The sequence below is a fragment of the Chaetodon auriga genome, chromosome 2, assembly GCF_051107435.1.
Source record: "Chaetodon auriga isolate fChaAug3 chromosome 2, fChaAug3.hap1, whole genome shotgun sequence".
Lineage (NCBI taxonomy): Eukaryota > Metazoa > Chordata > Actinopteri > Chaetodontiformes > Chaetodontidae > Chaetodon > Chaetodon auriga.
The window spans coordinates 15,206,428-15,232,805 of record NC_135075.1 but is presented as its reverse complement, the minus strand read 5'-3'; the positions used below and the strand labels follow the sequence as shown (position 1 = coordinate 15,232,805).

General features: G+C 43.0%; 3 protein-coding genes across 3 annotated transcripts; 1 reads left to right on the top strand and 2 right to left on the bottom strand.

The window, feature by feature from the left end:
- The first annotated feature begins 6 nt into the window (after positions 1-6).
- ruvbl1 (RuvB-like AAA ATPase 1) lies at positions 7-4,855 on the top strand. The gene is made up of 11 exons (XM_076757203.1): positions 7-319; positions 733-819; positions 911-1,043; positions 2,037-2,188; positions 2,348-2,437; positions 3,145-3,294; positions 3,403-3,466; positions 3,559-3,757; positions 3,870-3,972; positions 4,054-4,145; positions 4,457-4,855. Exons 1-11 carry the CDS (start codon positions 179-181, stop codon positions 4,614-4,616), a joined length of 1,371 nt encoding a protein of 456 aa, XP_076613318.1. The 5' UTR covers positions 7-178; the 3' UTR covers positions 4,617-4,855.
- A 2,319-nt stretch (positions 4,856-7,174) lies between these two features.
- Positions 7,175-10,390, bottom strand: rft1 (RFT1 homolog). The gene is made up of 10 exons (XM_076757202.1): positions 10,089-10,390; positions 9,908-9,993; positions 9,674-9,796; positions 9,297-9,588; positions 9,077-9,211; positions 8,694-8,954; positions 8,454-8,598; positions 8,258-8,363; positions 7,915-8,164; positions 7,175-7,788 (listed from the first exon to the last, which is right to left on the bottom strand). Exons 1-10 carry the CDS (start codon positions 10,149-10,151, stop codon positions 7,624-7,626), a joined length of 1,626 nt encoding a protein of 541 aa, XP_076613317.1. The 5' UTR covers positions 10,152-10,390; the 3' UTR covers positions 7,175-7,623.
- Positions 10,391-10,826: 436 nt separating this feature from the next.
- prkcda (protein kinase C, delta a) lies at positions 10,827-24,705 on the bottom strand. Its single transcript, XM_076757201.1, has 18 exons — positions 24,210-24,705; positions 21,050-21,179; positions 20,757-20,956; positions 20,600-20,666; positions 19,404-19,560; positions 18,893-18,924; positions 18,631-18,716; positions 17,947-18,076; positions 17,761-17,861; positions 16,635-16,731; positions 16,329-16,459; positions 15,946-16,119; positions 15,754-15,845; positions 13,775-13,837; positions 12,654-12,792; positions 12,344-12,532; positions 12,126-12,254; positions 10,827-12,019 (listed from the first exon to the last, which is right to left on the bottom strand). Exons 2-18 carry the CDS (start codon positions 21,156-21,158, stop codon positions 11,861-11,863), a joined length of 2,055 nt encoding a protein of 684 aa, XP_076613316.1. The 5' UTR covers positions 21,159-21,179; positions 24,210-24,705; the 3' UTR covers positions 10,827-11,860.
- Between the last annotated feature and the right edge of the window lie 1,673 nt (positions 24,706-26,378).

Below are 26,378 nucleotides of genomic sequence, written 5' to 3'. Positions count from 1 at the left end.
CAAGGTATCACTTCCGCTGATTTTCCCTAGTAACCCACATGGAAACCGATTTTCCTGTGTTTTGAGTTTCGGCGCCGATTGCGGCGGTGAGAAATAATCTGAGAGAAAGGAGGCATTTTCTTTACCGTGAAGCCGCCTTTTAGTTTTTACATCACATATTTGTGGAGTAACAGTCACTATGAAGATCGAGGAGGTTAAGAGCACCACGAAAACACAGCGCATCGCTTCTCACAGTCATGTCAAAGGACTCGGGCTAGACGAGGCCGGGAATGCTAAACAGTCAGCATGTGGTCTGGTGGGCCAGGAGGCTGCAAGAGAGGTAATATTCACGTTGTACTGCACTTATCTTTTTCTTGCATTATTTGGAGAAATTTCTTTGAGTTCCGAGTTTTTTTTGCAAGCCACATTTCACTCATAGCAGGCGTTACGGTGCACCAACAAGCTAGCTGATTTCTGTTAGCACAGCGGTGTCGCTGTTTCCTACTCAGGTTTGGGTGAGAAAAAGGGAAAGTCCACCCTAAATTGTCAACAGATATAGATATTTAGTGTTGATGCTCTGATTACCGTACTGTCTAAAACATTTTTAAAAAAGAATAATTCTTTTTTTCTCCCACTACGGCAATATAATAACACACATGGTCAGATTAACAGATTGGTCAGGGGATCCCACTACCAGCTACTTGTATTGCAGTTGAGTCCCGTTGACATTTTCCCATTGTATGTCCACTCCAGGCTTGTGGCATCATTGTCGAGCTGATCCGTTCAAAGAAGATGGCAGGAAGGGCAGTGCTGCTGGCAGGGCCGCCGGGTACAGGAAAGGTAAGTGTGCAGTGTTCATTCACTGGCAGTAGAGTTTATTTGAATGCAGATTGTGACTCTTATATTCCTTTTCTGCTTCTGCTTCCTTCAGACTGCCCTCGCCTTGGCTGTAGCACAGGAGTTGGGAAACAAGGTGCCTTTCTGCCCCATGGTTGGCAGTGAGGTCTACTCATCTGAGATCAAAAAAACAGAAGTACTGATGGAGAATTTCAGGAGGGCCATTGGTGAGTGCCACTTAAACGTGATTTGGTTCCTTGGCCATAGCTGTAACCCCTAAAATACATCACTTGTGACTGGGGCTTTGAAAAGTTAATGATTTGTTACACACAAATATTTACACAAACCGTTAAAAGATTATAGTCCGTGCTATAGAAATTCAATTTTGAAAAATGGACAAAGTCGTATTATCACCAGACTTTCTACTGAAAAAAGGTCTCTGTGAAAACAAATGAGAGGTCTGAAAATTAAAAACTGGAAACCAATTACATCCATCTCCATTGCTTTATGTTGGGGCAGCATAATTGTCAGAGAAAGCCATTTCAAAAACTCAGTGCATAAAACCGACTTTGTTCATCTCTTGGTGGAGAGAGAGAGAGAGTGAGAGTGAGAGTGAGTGAGTTCAACTCATCCCCTCAGTGAGGAGTCCTTGGGCAGGAAGAACAAGGTGTCCTGCTCACATCATTCCCATGGGCTGAAATGCACACTTGACAGTGGCTTTATGAGAATGGTGTTGAGAAGGAAGGAAGCCTGGAGAGGGGGGTGGTTTTTGTCCCTGCTGATGGTACCTGTCGCAGGGAAGGAAATGGAGCTTAGGCAGAGGGAGAGGTGGTCCTCAGCACCTCTGCTCCTCCCCCAGGACAGGATCCACAAAGGGGAAGGGGGGGGGGGGGGGTGCATTTTGAAGTTGTCATCACTCTGTTGATAAGGTCCCTGCTTTAAGCGTTGCTCTCTGACCCTCACCACAGCGGATCAGCCACCTGTGTGCTGCTCATACTCAGTGCCACAAGCTGAAAGAGGAACAAGAGTGTGATCACGTTACACAAGATGATGCCCCGACATTTCATGGGCACATGCACACACGTTCCGCCTCTGTAATAAAATGCATTGTTCGGTAGACTGAAGGATGTGCCGGCTTAGTTGATACAGGAATATAAAGGCCCGATTGAGTCCTCACTCTGTACTCTGTGTGTGTATGTTGTAATGTCACCCACATTCAGGACTCCGTATCAAAGAAACAAAGGAGGTGTATGAAGGGGAGGTGACTGAGCTGACACCCTGTGAGACTGAGAATCCCATGGGTGGCTACGGAAAAACCATAAGCCACGTCATCATCGGTCTGAAGACGGGCAAAGGCACGAAGCAGCTCAAGGTCAGACTGGGAGCCACCATGACCACCCCCCCACCCCCACCCCTTTTTTTTTTTTTTGATGTGCTTTAAAATGTTAGCAGATTTAATGTTAATTGGGAACGTTAGTTTAAAGTTTAGAACCTGTTTTTTACTCAAAAATCTCTCCTCTTGTTTCCTTAGCTGGACCCCAGTATCTATGAGAGTCTTCAGAAAGAGCGCGTGGAAGTGGGAGATGTCATCTACATTGAAGCCAACAGTGGAGCTGTCAAGGTATCACTCTAGTGCTTTCATGTGTTGCACCTTTACACCTTGTATTTTCGCTGTGTGGTATTAGTACTTTTACTTAAAGACCTTAACACTTCACCAAAGAGTTAAATTTAGAAGCTCACAACTGAAATATTTCCAATCAAAACCTTCACAAATATTTGGTTAGACCAAAGGTCAGTTTTTTCTGTCCTGCACGTCCCCTTCAGTCCTTCATGGTGGCGTCCTTTCATCTCTTTCAGCTCTGCATGAAAGCTCTGCTGCATTTCTACTGTACTCTGGAATGAGCCTCTCTCATTCCTGCAGCTCTTCATGCTCCCTTTATCTCTCCATCTCCCACAATGGCTCTTTTACAGCAGAGGGGCTTGTGGCCTGCGTTGACAGGCCGCGATGAAGGCTCCTTTAATCGGCGCAGGTGGGCCGGGGGCGCAGGTCGGCTCTAGTCAGAGGCCAGAGGAGGAGGGCTGGACGACACATTTGTTACTGTTGACAGCCATATCATGACCTGCCCTCTGAGACTCTTTCATCCCTCAGCCACATGCCCTCCTCTCTGCCACGGGCTGGCACCGGCTTCAATCACACACCTGCTCCCCTGTGCTGTCTTCTGTTTCACTGTTGTCCAGAGCAATGTGACACATTCGTTTCTGTTTAACAGTGGCTGGATATTAAAGATATTATTACTAACACATTTTGCTGGTACTGTGTCTTTGCAGAGACAAGGTCGCTGTGACACTTTTGCTACAGAGTTCGACCTGGAGGCAGAGGAGTATGTGCCGCTGCCCAAAGGTGATGTCCACAAAAAGAAGGAGATTGTCCAAGATGTCACACTGCATGACCTGGACGTTGCAAATGCCAGACCACAGGTAAGTCACTGCAGATGTGAGTCAATATCAGAGCAGCTGTTCACATCTTACAAAACTGCCAGCTGCAGCGTAATCCCTGATAAATAATTGCTTATTATTTTATCTCAGGGAGGCCAGGACATTCTGTCTATGATGGGACAGCTGATGAAGCCCAAGAAGACAGAAATCACAGGTAGAGAAAACTTTCCAGCTCACCTCACCAGCTGGCTTCACGACTACTTGACGTTTATTGTTAATCCGTCACTGTTTTCTCTCTTGTTTAAGATAAGCTGCGTGCTGAGATCAACAAGGTGGTGAACCGCTACATCGACCAAGGCATAGCTGAGCTCGTACCCGGCGTGCTGTTTGTGGATGAGGTGCACATGCTGGACATCGAATGCTTCACGTACCTCCATCGAGCGCTGGAGAGCACCATCGCCCCCATTGTCGTGTTCGCCTCCAACAGGGGAAACTGTTTAATTAGGTTGGAGTTGTAAAATCAGTTTTATGGAGAGAAATACAACATTCAACAGAAGACATTTTTCTTGCTAAGATGTATGATTTTCAGTATTAACTATCAATTTGTTGCTCACCAGGGGGACAGAGGACATCAGCTCTCCACACGGCATTCCTCTGGACTTGCTGGACAGAGTCATGATAATCCGCACCATGTTGTACACACCACAGGAGATGAAGCAGGTGAGTCTGAGCATCAAAGTATCTTCATGTGTGACGACACCTGCAACTGTGCATGTCTTGCTAATGACGTTGCGGTTGTAGATCATCAAGATCCGCGCTCAGACTGAGGGGATCAATATCAGCGAGGAAGCTCTTACACACCTGGCAGAGATCGGCACCAAGACCACCCTCAGGTAAGGATGTGCACTGTGTATCAGACAAGACATGAGCAGCCCAACACTGAGTGGCCACAGTGGTCTAGTCTGTCTTCAGAAAGTGAAACAACAATTATCAACTAAGGAAAAAGCAGGATAGCAGCAGCGGACGAGGCTCATGGGTACCACAATATTTAGTGCAATTTGGTGCCAAACCAAAAAGAGGAAAATTATATTTGAAGGAGTAATATATCCACAAAGGGGAATGTATAGTGTAGAAAAATACTCTAAGGTATACTGCATGTGTAAATGTGTGAGTATGCTGAGTGGCTCTTCCTGTTTCCTCTCAGGTACGCTGTACAGCTGCTGACACCTGCCAGCCTGCTGGGCCGTGTTCAGGGAAAAGAGACGGTGGAACGAGAGCAGGTAGAGGAAATCAACGAGCTGTTCTACGACGCCAAGTCTTCTGCTAAAATCCTTCAAGACCAACATCACAAGTTTATGAAATAAAACTGGATTTCCACCTTTTTTTATGACTTGCAGGGCTGGTTTTCACTGCCAGTTCTCATATGGTTCACGCTGATTCTTCTTCCATCCTTTGTTTCTTTGCCTTTTTCCCATCTGTCCTCTCTGCACCATGGCTCATTCTAGTGCCCCCGCTTCATTTCATTGTCATAGTTTTGTTCTAATAAATTTAAAATTTTATTCTTTCTTTTTGTTGAAGATAATTTTTTGAATAAAAAGAAAAACACAGATTGACTCAGTTTTCTTTAATGTTTTTGGAATGATGTGTTACATTTACTACATTTACTGGCTCAAATGGCTGTGAAACACAGGATGGATGAGACCAAATTTGAGATTTTAAAGGTTATTTTAACTTTTGACAAGCCATCACAGTCCAGGAACAACTGTGCAACCACTTAAAGATTTTTAATTTATTAAGAAAATTAAGACTATTTGTTCAAATGTATAAATTACAGTATTGCACAAATGCAGCTTTTGTGTCCTTTCACTATGATAACTACAGTTTAAAACTGGGTGTTAGTGCTGGTTTGACAAGCAGTAATAACAAATAAATGAAGAGAATTATGAAAAGTGATTTACTGTTTAGTAGAAACTCTTTGATGTGTAAGAAAGTGAATTATCAACTTTATATAACTGCAATAACAAAACAGTGCAGTGCAAAAATGTGTGTGCAAAAACAAGTGTGACTTTTCCAAAGAGCAAAAAGCTTCTAAAAAAAAAAAAAAAGGCTAAAACAAGGTTTTTCATGGAACTGAAGAACAGCTGGACAACAACTGATACCAAACCCTTAACACGGAACAGGTGTTGTCCAATCATGGTCAGGCGGTCCCTGACCTGCTACTTCCTGACTGGTCGAGCTGAGCGTGTGTTCAAAACGGTCTCCGCTCCAGATCTCCCTCCACTGAACACAGACGGAGCAGTTTTACCCATTTTCTCTGTGAAGAAAGATGGACAGCAGCCACGATATTTCACTCTCAGTGAGGCAGGAAGACGGCTTATGTAAGACTTTATAAACACACACACTCCATTTTTCATCCCACTGGCTGAGGGAGAAGACTGACAGGAATCCCCCGTCATTACGAGCCTCCTCTCCTCTCTGTATATGGAGTGGAAACTTGAGCATCATGGGAAACGCCCCTCACACTAACTCACAGCCAGAATGTGATCATAGCTTAACCACATCCAGAAACAAAAGACTGTTTCCTTTCAGTTTTACCTGGAAAACAAGTGCCAAATCCTATGTCCCAGTGTGTGTGTGTGTGTGTGTGTGTGTGTCCTCACCACACTCCTCCATCACTTGAAATGTCTTGCTCTTCGCTGGCCCGCTCAAACCCAGTTTGTTCTTTGCTTCATTCAGCTCCTCTTCTCTCACCTCAGGGTGCTGCATGTGTTCATCTTCTTGCTGTCCTGGCTGAAGGGCAGTAAAAGAATGAGGAAATGTAACGACACACAGATCTGTGACCTCTGCCTCTCCCAGTCTGCACAAAGTCCTCGAAACAATACGAGAAAGTAACATCTTTTTAAAAACAGTGGTCTTACTTGAGACATGTTGGTTGAGCAGTTGAAGAGATGTTCTCCTTTCTCTCTTTTTCTCTTGAAAGTCAAGTCGAACACACACTCACTCATATATACACAACCCAGCAGTGATTCCCCCGGTGGACAATAAACCTGTTCTTGAGACTAATAAATGACGTAATGAGTGTGTGAGCTCCTCCTCCTTTCTGTCTCTCTGCCCCTGGTTTTTCTCATGGTCTGCTGTGCTCTGTGCTGCTTCATTAGAAAATGATGAGATCACTGCGACAACGTCTGGCATTACATATCCTCAAATAAATCCCAGAGGTGCAAGAATATGACAAATGCCTGTCTGTGTGTCCTCCTCCTCCCTCCTGCAGCCAACCCCCCGCTTTCCAACAGCAAGCCAACCAAAGAGGACTCAAAGTTCAAAAGATATGACTCCAAAAATAAGCAGCTGTCCATCCTAAGACATCAAACTTGTCAACAAACTTCATACCATGTCTGCTTCACATATAAATATGTTAAAAAAGGAGGAGCAGAGGGGAGAATAAGCATTGCCCTGCTTTAAAAGAATGCCGTCCCCACCCCTTCCTGCTCATTTCCCATAATTACATCATTATTCAGCCTAAAGGGACCTTAAACTCAGTGGCGACTAGTACAGAGGAAGGAGCAAACTAATGAAGTGAAGGTGTTTCCAAACAACATGTCATAAGACCACTGAACTCACCCACTGAAAGCAAGAGTAAAACAGGACAAAAAGCCTTTCACCGGGGCGAACCAGTGCTCGGCATCCTCACAAGATCTGTAGCAATGAAAATATCACCTTGTCAAAAACAAAGGTTATGTGAACGTTTTATGAGCCGACTCATTTCCTAAATGAAAGCGTCGATCATGAGATACAGAACATACACGAACCAGCTGTGAAATAAAACCAAACCTGTCTTCATAAACAAACCGCAACACAAGATTTTGATTGTCTCATCACTGCAAATTTGAATTTGTCACATTTAATCAAATGTACCTCAATCAAGCTTTTTAAACAGGTTTAATAGAGAGAATATTTAGAATTTCAAGTCATGTTATCGTGTGTTATCAAGTAAATCTGTACATTCAGTTTTTTGCAGTGAACAGTGATTCTGATGACAGATTCTTTGGACTGCTTGAGGTTTTCATGATATTAACTTTAACACCCCGCCTTGTTTATGTGTCAGACAATCAAACAAATTCAACCATTTTCTTAAAATACATTCATTTTCTTTAATCACCCACAATTACGCTCCAAAACGGCCGTGACATGTTTGTTTATATTTGACTGTCCCAACACAGGAATGATCCAGTGAAAACATACCATCATCATACACACACACACACACACACACACACAGGACCTATTTTAAAAAGCTGTTCCCTCGTTGCTTTCACACAGTCAGTAACAGTCAGTCAGTGGTTCCTGTTTGAAGCGTTCCTCCGGTCCAGTTTAAGTGCGTTTCTTTGTGTATCGGGGCAGAAGCTGAGTCCTCACAAACTGAACCAGCTGAGTCTCTGTGAGAAGAACAGCTACAAGCACACCGAGCAGACACGCTGCTCCTACGCCGATGTGGACCAGCCTGAGCAACCACCTGCTGTCACAGCAGAACACACCCTGAAGCCGGAGAATAAAGAAGCTCAAGCAGATTCGTGCAAGATTCAATACAAATCATACTGACTAAAAATGTGATGTATTGGTTAACATTTAGAGATAATATGAAGAGACATAATCTTCTTGTACCTCAGACAGCGCTGTGACAACAGCACTGACAGCAAGTGCCAGCAGTAGGAGCGGGGAGGGCAGCAGGCCTCGCAGAGGCTTCCACTGACTGGACTGGAAGTAGTGCTGTATGTAAAGCAGGCTGTGCAAGATGCGGAGGCCCATGTTAAGGCAGTTTGCCAGTATGAAGCCCACAGCGCCAGCCCACCATGTCAATATGTAGGACAGGAACAGGAAAGATACAGACAGAGCCAACATCACAAAGTTATACCTGAGGACAAAACACAAGCACAGCGTTAACTGACAGGTAACATGATGCGTCATGACTGAATATATTTCACTGTGTACATTTTTGGATTCTTACTTGTCGACATCTTCTTGGCTCATGGCAGCAAAAACAAAACACTCTGTAATACCGTTGACAGCCAGTAGGAGGACATAGCAGCTGTAGCATTTCAGCAAAGTGGGCCCTTTAACAAAAAAAATAATCAGAAAACCAGCTGTGACTAAGAACAACCAGCACAGCAGAATCTGTCACATATATCCAATACAACACTTACCGGCCCCACTGCTCAGCAGAGTGCCACCATAAATGTCCAGAGCCAGGTAAGCGTAGGCGTAGCCAAACACCGTGATGATCAGACCAATCACCAGCACCAGTTTCAGCAGACACTCCAGGACCTCTGCTGCAACGGCAACATCTTCCTGCAGAAAAAATCCTGGGCATGAAGACAAACCAGCCACCGTTCCTTCCTAGACATTCACAAACACATGTTTGTGTTCATGTCCAAGACTCACACCTGTTTCTGACTTCTGACATCACGTCCGCGCTCCAGCACTTTGGCAAAGAAGATGTAGAAGCTTTCCTCGATAGGCAAGAAGATGAAGCGGGCCACCATGGAGCCCAGATTGTTGACGATATCATAAACTCCCTGGTCTCCAAAGCTGAGGACATTGAAGAAGGTCATGACGTAGCGCTCACCTTCTGTCAGGATCTGCTTCAGGAAGGATTGCTTGAAGAAGCTCCATGTGAGCCGGGCCAGAGTCCAATCAATCAGCGGCTGTAAACAACAGGTGAGGATCATTAGGCCTGTATGGTGACAGTTCATCCTGTGACTCATCAGTGATTTTGTGAAGATGGCTCATAAACAACAAACAGCAGTGTATTGTCTTGTCCGTCTACCTCTCCATCAGCTCTGCCAGGCAGGAGATCTCCGGTGTGGCGCAGAGGGAAACTCTTCTCGGCTGCCTCTTTTGAGCCCAGGAAACGAATGAAGTAAACAGCGTAGCACAGCACCAGGAATCCTGTGTACACCAACTAAAGAAACATCCACAGCTTAAAATCATTACATAGAGGATGTAATTCTAGGAATAATGCAGAAAGACTGCAGCTCATCTCTTACATGAGCAGCAGAGAAGATGTAAAGGCCCCATTCACGGCAAAACACCACCAGCACCACAGTTACGCTGCACTTGGCGATCATTGCTAAACTCTCGCCGACCACCTTCAATCGGACAAACATGTGAGCCTGAGCCAGGACCCAGAGGGGCTCAGCCAGGAGCTCCTGCACTCCTGCCAAGGCGAACAACACCACAGCAGGGCCATAGAAAGGGACAGTCTGGGGGTCCGGGACCTCCAGGAGCCACAGCCAAACACACACCAGCAGGGCTGCCCATAACACACCCAGGGGCAACCTGAGAGGTAAGCAAGGCAAAGATAAGACGCAAGGACTGCTTACACAAAATCAAAAAGTTCATCCTTTTTGTCAAATCAACTCACGTCAGCCATAGCAGGTTGATAACTTGTCTCCAGCTGTGGTTCTTTCCAGACACCCCACTCAGACAGGCTCTCCGGAAAGCTTCTCTGGCTAAAAACACTAATGTGGAGTACAGCAGTGTGAGCCTGCGTGATAAAGACATACACATGCACGTTACAGGAGCTGGTGTGCTGGCATGTGTTTTCATCGTGCTCTGTATTATCTTGCCTGGTGGCTCTGATCTCAGTCGTCTTTACCTGACGTTGACGACGCCAATCAGCTCTTTGGACACAAAGCGCAGTGTGAAAGCGTTCAGCAAGAAGGTGAGGACACGGAACGTCACCTGAGATAAAAACCCGACAAAACATGTGAACCATTAAATAGTCTGGACAGAAGACTGACAGACTGAACCTTTAAGCACTGCACGTGTTCATGTACCTGTAGCAACACATTATACGATGCTAAAGTGGACGCACTCTTCAGTACATCCTGAGAGCTCATTTTGGACTTCCTCTGACTCGCTGGAAAACTTTATCAAGCGTGAATTTGACAAGCTGTCTGCTGCTTCCTACGAAGGGAAATCATTTTATAGTCACACTGTGAAAACCGTCACTATGCCGAAAAAACGATAACACTGCCGCCTAATTTCGAGTGAGCGAAGTGCGAGATTACATTTGCCGGAAAGCAGTAAAAGCTAGAAGTTCTAGTCGTCGTAGCGGTAACACTTCCGTATACATTGTACGGAAGCACGTTACGCGGTGACGTCAAAAGCCAATGTACGTAATGTCCGCCGCGGCGTCGCTAGAGGGCGTAAGCATCCCTCTGATAATCTGTGTGAGGCGACTGTGGTGTTTGGCCCACACACATCAGTATGTCCCTCCTCCATGTAATCACCAAATGTTGTCACCAACATATTGACTGTATTAAGGTAAAATCTACATTCATAAAATGAACTGTGGTGTTTCCAAGGATATTGTTTTTTCTTTAGCTTTATGTTTTATTTATGGATTCACAAAACACAGTAAATCCAATGATATGTTTAAGTGAGAAGCTATTTTCAACATGATACAAGATGTTAAAAACCAAGTCAGGCAAAAAACATTCAAACATACAATAAAAATACCAAAATACATGAAGACAAACTAGTCGCAAAAAGAACAAACTATATGGAAATACTAAAATACAACAAACCTTTATTGGTTACCCATCACTTCGCACCATCGATAACGCCTGATTTGGCTAAACTTTCTACACTTTCCTGTTTTTGAGAACTTAATTTTTCATATTTTGCGGACAGAGTAAACTGCAGAGGTTTCAAAAATAGAACATCAGAGTTGGGAGTTGATGCTTTTTTAATCAGATGTAAAAGATGGAGACAGTAAAAAAAAGTACAACCTTAGCGAACCAATATACATGTTACAACAATATACATATACATTGTTTATATACAGCATTTCAGTAACTTCCCTCTCACTGTTTAAAGTCCCGTACCTTTACTGAAGTTTTTGCACACCTGGGTGCATCCAGTCACAGACAGGTGCTTTCAACACAGCTGACATCAGCTGTTACTTTACATTTGTTCTTTACATGGCACTGTTGAATCCCACAACCAGAAGTTGTTCTTTGTCAGCAAGACATGATTTATCCAGTCAAAGGCAAGAATTCCAATGTTCCGAGACAGATAACATTCATTATTATTCTATATTTAAAGACGATTAGATTTCTGTTGGTCTGATCTCTAGACATGCAGTCACCTCATTCACACATCTACATTTGAAGTTTACAGTATAATTTATTCCTACAGGCTTCTTCTTCTCCCTTCTCCCGTTCACAACTTTTCACCCCGTGGGTTTGACTGAACTTTACGAAAAGGGACACAAAATGGCTGCAGATGGAAGCAGTGACGTCAAGTGGAATGTAAGGATTTTCAACCTCCCACCCTAATATTATTGTTCATACAGGTCTTCACAACCTAGACAAATAATAAGCATGCACACAAATACAATAACATCAGTATATACAGTACAAGGGCCCGTTTCTACTCGTATTTCTACACGTACCCAAGGACAATAGTTTGTGCTTAAAATAAGGTCACAAAAATACTGATCATAGAACAGCTCACTCATTTGCAAGTGTAACAATGTGACAGAAAAAGGGAACTGTCCGGACACAGTAGGGATGTGACCCAGGTCAGACTGTCATTACAACGGTCACTTTTCTAAAAGGTGCTCCATCTTAGGGTTGATGAACGAGAAGCCGGAGAACGCCGTCTGATCCATGGAATCTATGAAGTTCTTATCGCTGTGGGAGAGACGAGGCTTCTCGCTGAGGAACTCACGATCAAAGTTGCTGCAATCATTCGCTGCTTTCTGCAATAGAGAATGAACATATCTGAGCAAAATAATAAAACATCACAGATTATATACACGTAATATACACAATAATTTAATCCTGTGATTTGTGTGTGGGTCATACCACTTTGGGTTTGAAGGGGGGTTCAACCTCTCTCCTCTCCAAGGCCTGCCAGTTAATGGTCTTGAAGAAGGGGTGTAAACGGATATTACCCACGACTCCTAGCCTGCGAGTGGGATCTCTCTCAAACAACTGCAGGGAGTCAGTAAGGGTAAGTAAGGAAAGTGCACCATTACACCTCAAATGACAGATGTATTTGGTATGAAAGATATGGTACAGACCCGCTCAAGCAGCTCCTTGGCCTCCTTGTTGATCCAGCGAGGATAGTGCGGAGTATCCATGCGGATGGACTCAAACAACTCATCCTCATCGTCTCCATGGAAAGGCGACTGACCGATCAGCATTTCATACAGCAGCACCCCAAACGACCACCAGTCAACAGAGAAGGAGTATTTCTGTCCCAGCAGGATCTGAGTTGCAATGCAATATTAGAAATAAGACATATTGACACTGACACTTGTTTGCATGTAGAATGGGAAAAGCAAATCGGGTGCAGAATTGAATTTTTTAGGAAAGTATGGAACACTGTACCTCTGGAGCGATATAGTCAGGAGTACCACAGAAAGTCGTAGCACGATTTTCTCCAAACAAGTTCTCCTTGCACATGCCAAAGTCAGCGATCTTTATGTGTCCCTCGTGATCCAGCATCACATTGTCTAACTTCAGATCTCTGGAAAAAAATCAATCACAGCAGGATTGGAAATAAACATGAATGTCTTTGAAAAGGATCACTGAGTGTGAGTTTGTAGCTGTAAGGTTTTATCAGACAATTTTGTGTTCATCAGAATCAAGTCAGGCTGCCACTTAATGCTTGTTTTAAATGAACTTTTAGGATAAAATGTGATTTTAAAAAAAAGTGCACGCTCAACTGTGAAATCTTGAATGCTCACTACACTCGAGCCAGGAAGAACCTTACGACTCAAGATTTTCAAAATGTTTGGAAGAGCCACACCCGTGGTTGTGCATGTCTTATGCAATTCACTAAGCTGTCATATCGCTAAAAATTTAACTTTAATTCTTATTTCCAGGCAGCCATTGGTTTCACTTCCTTTCATGATTTAAATGACAGCAATCCAAAACTTGCCTGAGACAGGTAATCCATCAAAGTGAATATTTAGTTCACTGTTGTGTTTATTTACAAATGTAAAAAAAGACATTTTCTAAACGTTATATTATTCTTACATAATCATGCAATTGCAAGCAGTTTCACTATTCCCGAGATTTTTAAAACATCTCTGTTACCGTAAAAAATGAACAAATTCACATTTTCTTCTTCACAAACAAAACATTCCATTGTTTTTCTTCTGAACTGGATTTTTAGGGTCGACTGCACCCACAGGGACAGTTTTCTAAACAGTCCCAGCAAACAACTGCAATACCACACAATGATAATGAAACTTTCAGGGAAAAAGAAAGTGCCAAAATGCGTGGGATTACCTAACCAAGCAAGTTTCGACTCTCGTCAAGTTCATTTTCACCTCACACTTGCAACTGCACTGAAATCAACGGTCTTGTGGAACGTAGGAAATAATCCAAAACTGTCAGCTGTTATGTAAAGAATGTAGTACTCAAGCAGACATGAACAATTACCAGTGTGGTCATTTAAGTGTATGTACTGTACATCCAGATGTGATACATATTTTAGCTCTGACCTGTAGATGATCCCTTTGGAATGTAAGAACTGAAGACCACAAATGATCTCAGCTGAGTAGAACCTGGGAAGACAAACAGAGACAGACAGATATCAGCGGGTCATCTCTGAGGAAAAGCTACATGTCCACGCTGCAGCTACCTCGCAGCAGAGTTGGCAGCTGAACACGGGTGTCCCTGCAGGGTGCAGACTCATTTCAGTGTAGAGCTAAATTATTGAAGAGGACATCTGTATGGAGTAGGAGACAGGTGAATAACGCTCTAATAATGTGAAACCTGAGCGCTGCGTGAGCCGAAAGATTAGCCTATCTCTGACATGCTTCTCTTGTCATCTGTGTCAGGTGAAACGAATGAGGCCTGAGAGGAGATAGAGTAGCCTCCGCTCGAACCCAATAACTTGTCGTTCACTGTAAAGGACCAAATGACAAGGACTGAATAGGCTGTCAGGGTTCATCTATTGATCATCTCTCACTTATAAGTCTTGTGAGAACAAGTTAGAAAAGGCAGAACAGAACGCAAATTTAAGTCTAGAGATGTGGAACGAAGTGTGAGTATGTGAGGAATGCTGAGATGTTGGACTAGACTCTCTATGGACCGGGTCAACAGGTTAGCAGTGGCCACTGGGAGAACAGGGCCTTTGTGCTGATAAAGAGGTCACCGGAAACTCTGCAGTTCAGCTGCTGCCTAAGGAAAAATATTACATAACCAAAATTCAGGAGGCAATTTCCATTCCTCTGTGACAACTTGTGCAGCAACACACAAGCTGATTTACCACATTTGGAAAATATATATAAACAAGCATGCAGATGCCTGTTTTTTCTGATGAATGCATTGTGAGGTAATGAGAAGACCCACTTCTCTTTTTCCCTCATTCACTGAGGGTAAATTTTCCATCCAGGCTGAATACAGTCACTGAAGGAGGAGGACTGTAGTGGATGCCAACACAAGATCAGATGTCCGTGTTTGCAAAGTAGAGAATTACTCCTGTCATCTCGTGAGTCCAGGACACGGCCTCCAGTTTAACTACAGGAAATGTATTGGCAGATTGCTTTTTAACATCAGTGTTCGTGCTCTCATAATGTGAAACCTGTTTTTTAAACCGACACCTGTAGGTTAAAAAAATACTACTGTGTAATAGCTTATAAGAAATATAGTGGTAAATGCATTCATAGGCTTCAAAACATAAAACATAAGAAGTCTACTGTACATATCTCTGTCCTCTGATATCTAGAATCAAACCAAACTAGCTTTGCATCACTTAGACAGCAAAGCTCCAGAAAAGCAGGGGGCTAAAAGCTAATGGTTGTTTTCTCAAATGCAATTGGTCCTGTTCAAGAAGGTGAAATCCAGATCCAGGTGTCACCATTTACAGGAAAAACATTTCATAAAAGAAGGTACTTCAAGGTTTTGGAAATTAGCTCAAAGCTTTTTTGCTGGTATTATTAATCTTCTATCTGTTGCCATGAAGCTCGAGCGTGTGTGTGTAACAGCAACTGTGAAGAAATGTTTCACTTTCATCTCTGTGTTTGCAAATGTGAGACTTTTTAAAACTTGCGTTGGCTGTGGTACAGGTGCCACCAAGCTTTAGACTCCAGGATACTCTTCCATTGGTGAGCCATTGTTTTTTTCTGGAGGGATTCCCACAGAGTGTTGAGTAGAGAGGTGGGTGGTAGTAACTGATACGTCCCTTTACAAACAGTACAGAGGTACTAAAAGCTGCTTGCTCCTTACAAGGCCAGTCTGTGAGCAGCAGCTAATGGACACCAGCGCCCATCAGGGATCAGTATATTATGTCAAAGAAAAAGCCACCATGGGAGAGAGAAATAGGGAGAGTAAATACAGGCTCTTCTTTATCAGCTTTCCCTCATCTCATTGATTCTGTATGTGTGAGTCTATACACAGCTACAGCAGGACGAGAGCACAGAGTAGAGATGGCAGGTAGTGAGTGTGTGTTTTAGGCTGTGTAGCAGGTGTGACTCACGTGGCTCTGTAGAGTTCAAAGCGCCCTTTCTCCTGAATATGAAACATCAAGTCTCCTCCGTTCAGATACTCCATCACAAAGAATAGATGCTCCTGTTGACAAGTTTCATTTTGAGTATTGAGGGTCCAACCAATGACAACGACGAGTTAGAGAAAAAGTGGCACAGGCATTATCGAGGTGGAAAGAGACTACCTTGGTCTGGAAGGTGGAGTAAAGGTGTGTGAGGAAAGGGTTTTCCCAGGCTAAAGCCAAGACTCTCTTCTCTACCATAGTGCACTCCACATCGTCATCCATCAGTACTACATCTTTCTTCAGAGCCTTCACTGCAAAGTACTCTCCACGACCCTTCAGCTCTGCCAGGAGAACCTGAGAGGAGAGGAGACGAGAAGAGAAGGAGATGGATTAATATTGGCATGTTATTATTTCTATTGGAGGTCTGCAATCGCCAGTGTGTTTATGACAAGCACTGACTGAAGTGTTGTTGATTTACTCATGGTTATCCTCTCACTCTCGGGTTGGGGTTTTTAAAGCAGCAGTCTCACAGTTTAATTCACACTGACATGGTTTCTTTGTACCTTGCCAAAGCTGCCTTTTCCCAAGACCTTGTGGAAGATGAAGTTGTCCACATTGATGCGGGTCAGATGGGTAATACGAGACTGAGGCCTTGGGCTGGACCCTTCCCACAGTCTGCCATATGGAGATCCATCTGACGGACAAACAAATGCCACACATAGAAATTACTCAGTGGAGAGGTCGTTCATATAATCATCTTAAACACTGAAGACTTTTGCATATTATTCTGCAAGCATTATCATCAGTATAGAGCCTATACCGCTTAAGTGAATGCATCTACAAGCACACAGAGAATAACACTCACTGACCATTAACATCCAGTCCAGCAAGCTTGTTAACTTCATCATAGATTCCAATATCAGGCAGATTTGGCAGGTTTGGATCTGAACGGCGGGTGGACGATTTCTGATGGAATAGCAAACGCAGTAACAAAAATAAGCATGAAACAGGCAGAACAAAGGATTCCCAGCAATGTGAACACATTTAGTCTGAATTATTGTGTGCTCTGATGGCCCCCCCACCACCACCACCACCACCACAACAGGAAGCTCAGGTTCCTATTGAGGTCAGGTGTCGCTCTCAACAATTTGTCAATACAAACGGGGGATTGGGAGTTTCACATTCAAGTGGCACTGAGGCATTGATGGTTAAACTTCATTTTGATAGTCCATTAATTGTCTATTGTAATCAATTTATTATCAAGGGATTATAAAGACAGGAAACAATGAACTGAGTGTCAGGTGATACTCCACTGTGATGGGCACTGATAGATATGCTCTGTCTGAGTTAAGGCTGGGATTAATGTTAGAGAGGCTCAGGTAAGGACGCGATGTAGAGCTAAAGTTGGATCAAGGTTACATGTAAAATAGGGGTCAGTTTAAGACCATTGTTATGATCAACAATGACACTGTCAGAGGATGCACAGAGGACGATCCATCTACCATAACATTAATCCACGCACAACGCTGTCAATAACCACATGCAGACCACCTGTAATAGACAGCAAAGGGTTTCTGCTGGTGCCTCTGAGACCTGTCACACACTTTTACATCATCTTTCAGCAGATAATATAATGTCAATATATAGCTCTCAGGATGTTTTGACGGTAGTTAAAAATATTCTTATGGTTTTTTCCATTAATCATGACTTTATCATTAAGAAGGTAAAATTTGTGTGATTTTGACTTTTCCACAATTGGAAAAATCTTATAAAAATGACAATAACCAAGTGCTGGTCCACAATTGTGGCTCTAATGTGATCATCATCCAGTTCATTAGTATCTAACCCATTTCAGTACTTAAACAGATAAGTAAGATATAATGTAATCAGATAATGGCTGCTGTGTCTGAAAGAGCCATGTTATGATTCAATTAGGCAGCATGATGTTTGACTTGACTTGACTTGACCAAACATTGAAAGTCTCTGTGAACTCACCTGGCTGACTTGTGTAAGTGCTTCAGCTAGTAGTTTCTGGTTGATGCCACAAAGGTTGGCTACTTTATCTTGACACTTGTGATGGACATTCATGGTACAGTCTACACACAGAACAAAACAAACGCATGTTAAAGGACAAAAGCACACTTACACTCCAACAAGAAGTCGATCATATCTGCACTGTACCTTCACACTTGAGGCCTTGTTTGACCAGACCCCACAGCAGACTTCCACAGTGGTCACAGAAGGTGGGACTCATGTAGTTGTTGGTCTTGAAACGGTGTGGCATGTCAATTTTAAAGCGCTCCTTCTGGAACTGCAGGGACAAATGGGATTTATCACCTCCATGAATGTCCGGCAGCAAAGGAATCCTAATCAGTGGCCTGTGCCACTTCACAGGCCTGCGCACCTGCTTCATTTTTATTTCTTTGCTTTGTCCTCTGCTTCCCTCTCTGAGATTATACTGTCAGAAGTGAGCGCACTGCTGAATAAAAAGGTCAGCCTCTACTGTGATTTAAGGCGCCTCTCTGAGACCACACCCCATCTATTATTCACCTCACGGGAGGGTGTGTGTGCTTGATCATTTACATGTAACCATTATCTATGTCAGTTGGTCTTTGATCGTCTTTATCTACCAATATTGATCACTGAAAAGAGCATCTAATTGGATGTGGACCCTGACTGGTGTCTGCCTTTGTATCAAACTCTGACACAGCAACAGCTTCCAGTCCAATGATATTACCATCATTATTGATACTGATACTACACCAGCAGAAAACAGAGTGAGAGAAGCCCACACTGAACAGAATTTCGAGGCATATGGAGAGCACTCATAGTACGTGGTGTACTGCAGAAATATGTGATACGTACCACAGTATCCCGACTGTTGGCAGCAGTACCGGTACATCTGCCGATGATTTTGTCTATGCATTTCTTATGGATGGCTGCATTGCATTCTACAAAAAAATGTAAAGATAAAAGAGATTTGTATCCTTTGATCCCAAATCTGAGCATATCTTGTACACTGGCCACAAAATCCTTACAAAAGAAAAAGTATCTTTTTTCATGGCTGAGTACACATTTTTAAGATATAGCAGGCTCTATTTCAAGTGACAAATTATTGTAGACTTACGTCTGCATTTATAACCTTGCTTGTTGAGTCCCCTGTGAGAGATAAAGTGACACAAATGGGTCACTTGGCATCATTTTTTAATCATGTAAATAGTTGGCTGATTAATCACTTGTTAGTCATCATAGTCAGGGAGAATACACCCATTCTGATTTGCATATCAGGGTTTCCTTTTTCTACAAACCTCCTCCCCAATGAGACCAAAAAGGTCTTCAAAGCAAATAGATTTGTGGAGATCTGCAGTCATCAAAGATTGACACACATTATAATTTCTACAGGCATTACAACTAAACCTTCCTGTTTTCATCAATAAAATCACAAGTGAACAGGTTATCTTACTCAGAAATTAGCCAACTCAGACAGTCTTAATCCTGCCAAATATGAGGAAGTTGCTTACACTAAGTCTATCAGCATGACTTGAGTTTTAGTTTGTGTATCTGATCATTGGTTTATGAGTTCCCCTTTAACTGCTTTGAAGGTTTGTTTATAGGACTGAAGCACAGGGCACACTGACCAGACAAATTCTCTGCACACGGAGCAGAAAGTGGGCTGTCTGAAAAACGTGGCGATGAACTCATGGTTCTTTATGAAGTGGATCTTGGCCTGCTTAATGGCCCCTCGTCTACGGTTCAGGGTAGGAGCCTCTTCCTCCTTCGCAGTCTGCTTACTCTCTTCCAGACAAACAGAGAAACACAGATCAGTCACCCCATACCACTGTAATGGAAAAACAAAGGTCATTTTGTATAGGTCTCAAATTGATTGCCTTAATGATAAGGGAACCCACAGGAATTGCTCATGTGAGTGCTTGTGAATGATAAGATTAAATTAGCAAGGACAAGTATTGACTAGTGGTTGTGCAGTCTGTCTATATATATACGTAGGTGCTAAAGATTAAGTTGTATCAACATGGTATTTGTGTATTTGCTGAATGCTTAAAAGACAGATTATTACTATTAAATTATTATAGATTTTATAATATTCACCCACTTTCCTATTCTACTCTGATTCTCAGTCATCTTCTGTCTATGAGTGATGGGGTCCTACATTAACATGACATTTTCTGCTAATTAGGACATTCATTGTCGTTTCATGTGAGTGATTCCTGTCTTTGTGTTTTTGTGATGTGCTCTGGTTTGAAGTGTGTGGATCGAAGTGATAAAAAGGGTGCTGTCACATATGTCTGTGTACCAATCAGAATTGAGCGACAGAATCTGATTCAGAGTGAAGGGTTGTCTGCTAATGTTGAATGTCTGATGAAACCATACCAACACAGGCCTGACTAAGCATTTATTAAACTCTTAGTAAATAATAATAAAGGATGTTTTTTTGGAGAGTTGCTTTTATAATCAGATTTAATGTTTACAGAGAAATACTTTAGATTTGAAACCAAGTTTCCATGGGCTTTAGTGGCAACATGGCACATACTAAACCAGGGAAAACAAAGCACCCACACAGCTACAGAACATATGGATTACAGAAAAAAGTCCTTAGGAAAGGGCTGAGAATAGGGTTGAACAGTAGAAATGTGTCCAATGGTAGAGATTTGACAATATAGTTTCCACCATGGGAGCTATACCTATAGAGTCTCTACTATATTTTGAGAGGAGGCTATGCAGCAAATCAGGACTCTAACATGATGTGAGAGCAACAGTTGGTGGCAATAATGCATCTCTAAACTGGTATGCCAATTTTCTATTTTATTTCCTGTACCTGTATCCCCTCCCTCCAGAAAATACTGCACTGCCATCATCACTTTCCCAGAAGGATGGAGATCCACCTGAACACACAGTGCGACACAAAGGCAGTTACACACAGACAGTCAGAAATATAGCTCCACAGGGACAGAGGACAGTCTGTAATGTCCTACCCAGAACTCAGCACGCCCGTTCGCTTTCTTGCAGCGCTCAGCAAGGACAGACACTCCAACAGTGACCTCAGCCAGCGGCTCTTCGGCTGTCTTCATCAGCAGTACCTCGATCACACGACCTTCATAGATGTGCGCATCAAAACTGGCCTTCCAAGCCGGGTACATGGTGGGTTTCCGCTGAACCAGGGTCTTACCTCGTTCTAGGAAAAGGAAGATGGACAAAGAGGAGGAGATAAGAAGTAACATCTTTTTCTGTAAAGCACAGGGGGGTGTAGGCTTTTAAAGTTTCCCACCAGTTGTCAAGGCCTCCTTCATCTTGATTGCACAGAAGGGCGGGTCGGCCAGAGGAGGCAGGACGCCCAAGTCGTACGAATTAAAGGCGATCCTCAAGAAAGGAGCCATGGTGACGAGTACCAAGGTCACCTGCTCCCAGAGATGGACAAACACAGTGTTACCCAGGTGACATTTATCTACTGTATAATGACATGTTAGTTACACACACAGTTCAAAATCATATCCAGTTAATATAGTGCGTACGTACACAGTTGCATACATGTCTTTGTTAAACTGTGAAATCTCTACGTACGTTGTGAGGTCCACCAATATCAGAAAAAAAAGAAAAGAAGATTTAACTCATGTTTGAGAAATATATTTAAAACATAATCATGACACCCTGTCAGACTCCTGCACTCACACACACTTGTGGTGAACCACATTGATATTCCCAGAAACGGGGAACAAATTGCCTCATTCTCACTTTGGAGGAGATATGCAAAACATCTTTACACCTCCGTCAACGACGAGGGCCATCTATTGCAGGTTTTTTGTATCCGATTTCAAAGCTGGTTGTGTGGGGTAAAAGAAAAAAACATCATGAATGCAAGACGCGTATTGTGTGTCTCATATCTATTTTGCATTTCATACTTTTCCAATGTGACATGTTTTATATCTGACTTTTTTGGGGAGAAGGCTTGTGCTGGTAAATTGAATATGCTAAGATTTATCCCCTTGCCAGTAAGGAAAAATAAACTGTAGTTTTTTAATAGAGATTTTATAGACCTAATTAACTGATTACGAAAAAAGATTCAATATATTAAAAGACGATGAAAACTAATTGCATCCCTCATATTACAGAGGTGAAATATGTGCCGATAGTGTCAAATTGGGGAGAGATCAATATCACCCTTCATGCTGGACACCAGCTGCTGCATGCAAGATTTACTACTTACATAAGTTTACATGTGCTTCATATGGAGCTACAACTTTTTCTACAGCAACCTATGCACCACCAGTGCCTGTATGTGCAATGCAAAAGGTGACGCCCACCAATTTCATATGTTGGCCAGGCACTTCACTCACACCCATGCTGTCTTACATGCCTAATCTATTAATTCCACACCTCATTGTGTAAAATACACCGCAATGTCAAATTTTCCAGCATCATTTGCACCTCTGCCCCTAGTCTGGCTCCTTGTGTCACTGGGGTGTGTGTGTCACTGTGTAGTTCCTGAAAGCCTGTAGCTGCAGCAGTAGAAGTGTTTGCCTGTACTACAAAGGCAGAGCAAGCCTCAACATGTCGCTAATCCAAATTCAAGCATGCAGCGCACCACAGTAGGCCTAGCTGGCATTCACAATCCTAAAACCGTAACCGCCCACACTGAGACCAGAAAAGTAAGACACAGGAAAAAAAAAGTGTGCACTAAGAGGGGAGGGCAATAAACGCCCATGTTCACTTACTCACTCGCTCGCTGCTGTGAGTTGTGATGTCAGGGTTTTGGGAGTTAATCAATACCAAGCACACTGTGTGATTGAGGGCGGTAGTGATTGATTACCAAGCACACTGTTCATGCGCTGTTTCGATTTGTCCCATCTGTTAAATTCAGTAGTAATGTCCCTTGCACCAGTATACTGTAAATTGTAAACTTCCACCCAACTTCCTAATATTCATGTCATTAAATAGGCAACTTCCTGATACTGTCATTAACCAAAGAAAAAGTATGTTTTTTAGCATGAGTAGCAATATACTATTGCTAATGCTAAATGATGTTATTATATTACTATCTAGAATCTGAGCTTCACAGCTTCTCTATTTCAAGCCTGACTGCTGGAGATTGAACCAAGCGCTCACTCATTAAGTCATTTGAAATACTAATAAGTGAAGCAGAGAGAAAGAGTAACCGTGCTCCACCGCGACAGGAGGAAAGAGTGAAGGAAAATATAGAAAAAGTTAGTTAGGCAGCCGGGCCCTGTACTGCAATCTGCTGCACGGACGTGACTACAACTCCAAACTACTTTAGAGCACCTCACATTGCAAGCATCAAATTAGCAGCCTGCCTGCATCAAACTACACTGACTGCTGGGGATGGAAACATGTCCTGCACATACCTCTCTGAGACAGACACACACACACACACACACACACACACACGTAGTGGAAGTGTAACGGCTAAAAACATACTGTAAAGAGTTTTGCATCCTGTACATGACATCCAAAGACTAAAACGCTATGCAAATCACTAAGACAGTCACAAAGTACAGAGCAGATGTTAAGGTGAGTTACAATGCAACAGTGAGCACGCAGTCATCTGAAGACATTCAGCATGGACCGAGAATCAGTCAGTGCACCTGATTTGCTTTATGCAACCCCGCTGTTTCTGAAGGATGTGGTCGATCAGTTCCCTGAAGGCAGATGTCACCTCAGTCTGACTCAGTTTGCAACCACGCTCTACTTTTGACAAATAAATGCAGCGGTTCATTTAAAAACACTTGTCTGTCTTTGCTGTCCGGACCTGCCCGCATTCCGCCTCACGCCCGGTGTTAGAGCAGGCTCTGTGACCCGTGAGATCCTGTGACCTGACCTGGAATTCCATATCGCCCAACACAAATGTTGCTTGGCTGACAGTGTTTTAATAGCTGGGCAAATTGAATTCAAGCCAGATCGGGAAACACATTTTGAGAGCATAAAGCGATGGTGGCCGGCTGCGTTTGCCTTTGAGCCATCGCCTGTCAATGTTTGATCAACCCATCAGGCTTTTTTTCCATACTTGACCCCGTAGCGCATTAAGATCTGACAGCTCAGATTCCGTCGCACAATTTCAGTTAAAATGCTTTTAAAACGAGACAACACTATTCTAAAAAGTTGGCGGGGATTATAATTTCAATCAGAACAGCTCGCTAGTCAGTGAAAATAATGATTTCAGTGGCCACGTATAAGCGTAGAGTTAACGAATCTATAAGTCATCGCTAGTAAGTTATCTTAGCTAACGTTAGCACCAACGGTCCCGGCTGGACGAGTCTCTCGTTACAGTTCGTCTCCCAGAAGATGAAAGACGAAAAATAAAAAGATGGGGCACGGCTTCTTGGTCTTTGAGCAACTTTCTGCAAACACCAAACGTTTGAGACGCCAGCTCTGTGGAAAAAGTCGATGAAGAATTGTTAAAACGGCCGTCTCACCTCGTCCCGCAAACTCGCTGCTGTTGATTTTCACCGCAGCTCGACGAAAGTTGCTCTTTTCTCTTCCTCTCGTTTTTTCGCTCTGTGATTCCGTTGATTGAGGAAGTGTGGCGCGCGCTCGCAGAGGCTCAGCAAGCTGTGACGTTTACCTGCTACACACACACACACACACACACACACACACAAAGCGGTCTGTGCCCCAGTCGTCGCAAAGTACCCAATTGCCCTATTTTGAATACAGGACCTGTCAGTAAGGCTATTTTAATGTATTTTTCCACTTGAGTTGTATTATTCCTCATCATACACATTTAAATATATATCTGTATTTTTCCATCGAAGCCCCCTCGGGTGATAAACATGATGTTGTGGGTTCATCACTGCAGACCTGTTGATATTCTGAACTTAAAAAAAACTTGTCCAGGCAACTGTATCTGTAGATAAAGATCTGCATCGCTGGCGAGTGTGCCCTAGATTACTGCAGCATAGCCCTGAATGTGGGGGAAGAGATGTTTTTTTTTCTCCCTTTACACTTTAAGTGTTTGTGTGGCAGGGGATGGGGTCACGTGGTCCTGTAGGCTGCGGGGGTAGTTTTGAGGTTTGAGCAAGGCTTTGCTGCTGAAGAGGTGGCACATTTGGCTCCATGCAATGAGCTTTTCTTGTCCTAAACTAACACAAGCGCTCAAAATTATCCATATCCTGTATTTATGTCATGCCTGCATTCACCCCCTCACACACGCACACACCCCTAAGTATGCAGTATGTGTGCGCAAATGAGCAAGGGCGGCTATTCTCATCAGATGACACTAATGAAATATTGGCTGAAGTGAAGACCTAAATTCTTGCAGCCTGACTCATAATTAAATATTTAGGTGCAGTTTAAAAAGTATGAGACTGTATGTGGTGCTGCAGCGCAGAGTGAATGTGGAGTGAAACCTGCCAGGGACAGGCTGACAGGGCACAGGTGTGTCGGTGTTCCTGTCTCTCCTCTGAGGAGTTACATAACAGCCAGATTGTGACTCATGGTTGACACAGGAAGTCTACAGTGGAGACTAGGTGTGTGCATTAAAGAGTTCACCGCTCAGCTGGTCTCCTCTGACGCTGACAGATGTACATTCAAAGCTTGAGGAACCCTCTCCTTCTGTTCTTCCTCTAGCAAACACATTCACATCCGCACACACCTTCTGTGATGAGCCAACCGTGGGATGTATAGGCTGCAGAACAAGCGGATGTTAAATTTATCATACAGAGCTTGAAGTGAACCGGACGAAAATCCACACAGAAACTCCCTGCATGGAGCTGACACACATAGCTCTGCTGGGCTCCTGTCAAGAGAACGTTGCAACATTTGTAGCTGAGTTAGTTATTAAGGTGTTTTGATATATGAATATGTATATGACTGACACAGCCAGTAGCCAGTAGATCCTGGCTTGTTTGATTTTAATTTTACTTAAATTGCTTACCAATTATGTAAAAGCTAAAGTGATTAAGTGTCACAAAAGTATAAATTGGTTCATATTAAGTCTCACAAAAAGGCTGGGAACCACATTTGATTTCAGACATTATTTTAATTCAGAGAAAGTTAAATACATTTGAAGCAACTGCACATGTTAAAAAGAATCTCCCATTTTTTCCTAACTCTTTAATCCCAACCAGAACATTTTCATAGAAAACACAAAAATGATATTTATACTTTATCCTGGTAACCACTGATTTAAACATTAGAGCATCATCTCTACAATAGGTAGGTGAAGCAACACAGTTGGATCTTAAAGGACACAGGAGAATGTGTGTGAAGTGGAAAGGTCAGAGCATGTTGAGTAAGGCTGAGTGATCAGTGATCAATGCGAGAGTCACGTCAGAGAAGAATGATGCATCAAGTCTGACAAGGTGACCAAAAATGTTTTAAGGGCAGTAAACCAAAAGTCATTCTGCTAATAAAATAATAAAGAAAGCTACTCCATTTGAGAGTCAGCAGCCATGTTGGTGGGTTAATGTTTCTGGCAATCATGCTGCCACCACTAGCAAATACTGACTCATAACCTACAGTTTCTTTAAATAAAGTCATTCTTAATGACACCTAAAACAAACAATTCAACATTTTGAGAAATGCAGTAGGATGGACAAGAAGATGAGAAGTCTGTCTGTTAAATGTGAAGCTGTAGCGGAGCT

What these genes read in the sequence shown, in the direction of transcription:
- prkcda (XM_076757201.1), bottom strand. Translation starts at nt 21,158, where the DNA reads ATGGCTCCTTTCTTGAGGATCGCCTTTAATTCGTACGACTTGGGCGTC. An exon ending in GCAAGGTTATAAATGCAGAC is followed by an intron (nt 18,717 to 18,892) that starts GTAAGTCTACAA and finishes ATTTTTTTGTAG; the next exon opens with AATGCAATGCAGCCATCCAT. An exon ending in TTTGAACTCTACAGAGCCAC is followed by an intron (nt 13,838 to 15,753) that starts GTGAGTCACACC and finishes TTGTCTTCCCAG; the next exon opens with GTTCTACTCAGCTGAGATCA.
- rft1 (XM_076757202.1), bottom strand. Translation starts at nt 10,151, where the DNA reads ATGAGCTCTCAGGATGTACTGAAGAGTGCGTCCACTTTAGCATCGTAT. An exon ending in ATCAACCTGCTATGGCTGAC is followed by an intron (nt 9,589 to 9,673) that starts GTGAGTTGATTT and finishes CTTACCTCTCAG; the next exon opens with GTTGCCCCTGGGTGTGTTAT. An exon ending in AGCCAAGAAGATGTCGACAA is followed by an intron (nt 8,165 to 8,257) that starts GTAAGAATCCAA and finishes TTTTGTCCTCAG; the next exon opens with GTATAACTTTGTGATGTTGG.
- ruvbl1 (XM_076757203.1), top strand. Translation starts at nt 179, where the DNA reads ATGAAGATCGAGGAGGTTAAGAGCACCACGAAAACACAGCGCATCGCT. An exon ending in GCCAGGAGGCTGCAAGAGAG is followed by an intron (nt 320 to 732) that starts GTAATATTCACG and finishes TGTCCACTCCAG; the next exon opens with GCTTGTGGCATCATTGTCGA. An exon ending in GAATTTCAGGAGGGCCATTG is followed by an intron (nt 1,044 to 2,036) that starts GTGAGTGCCACT and finishes ACCCACATTCAG; the next exon opens with GACTCCGTATCAAAGAAACA.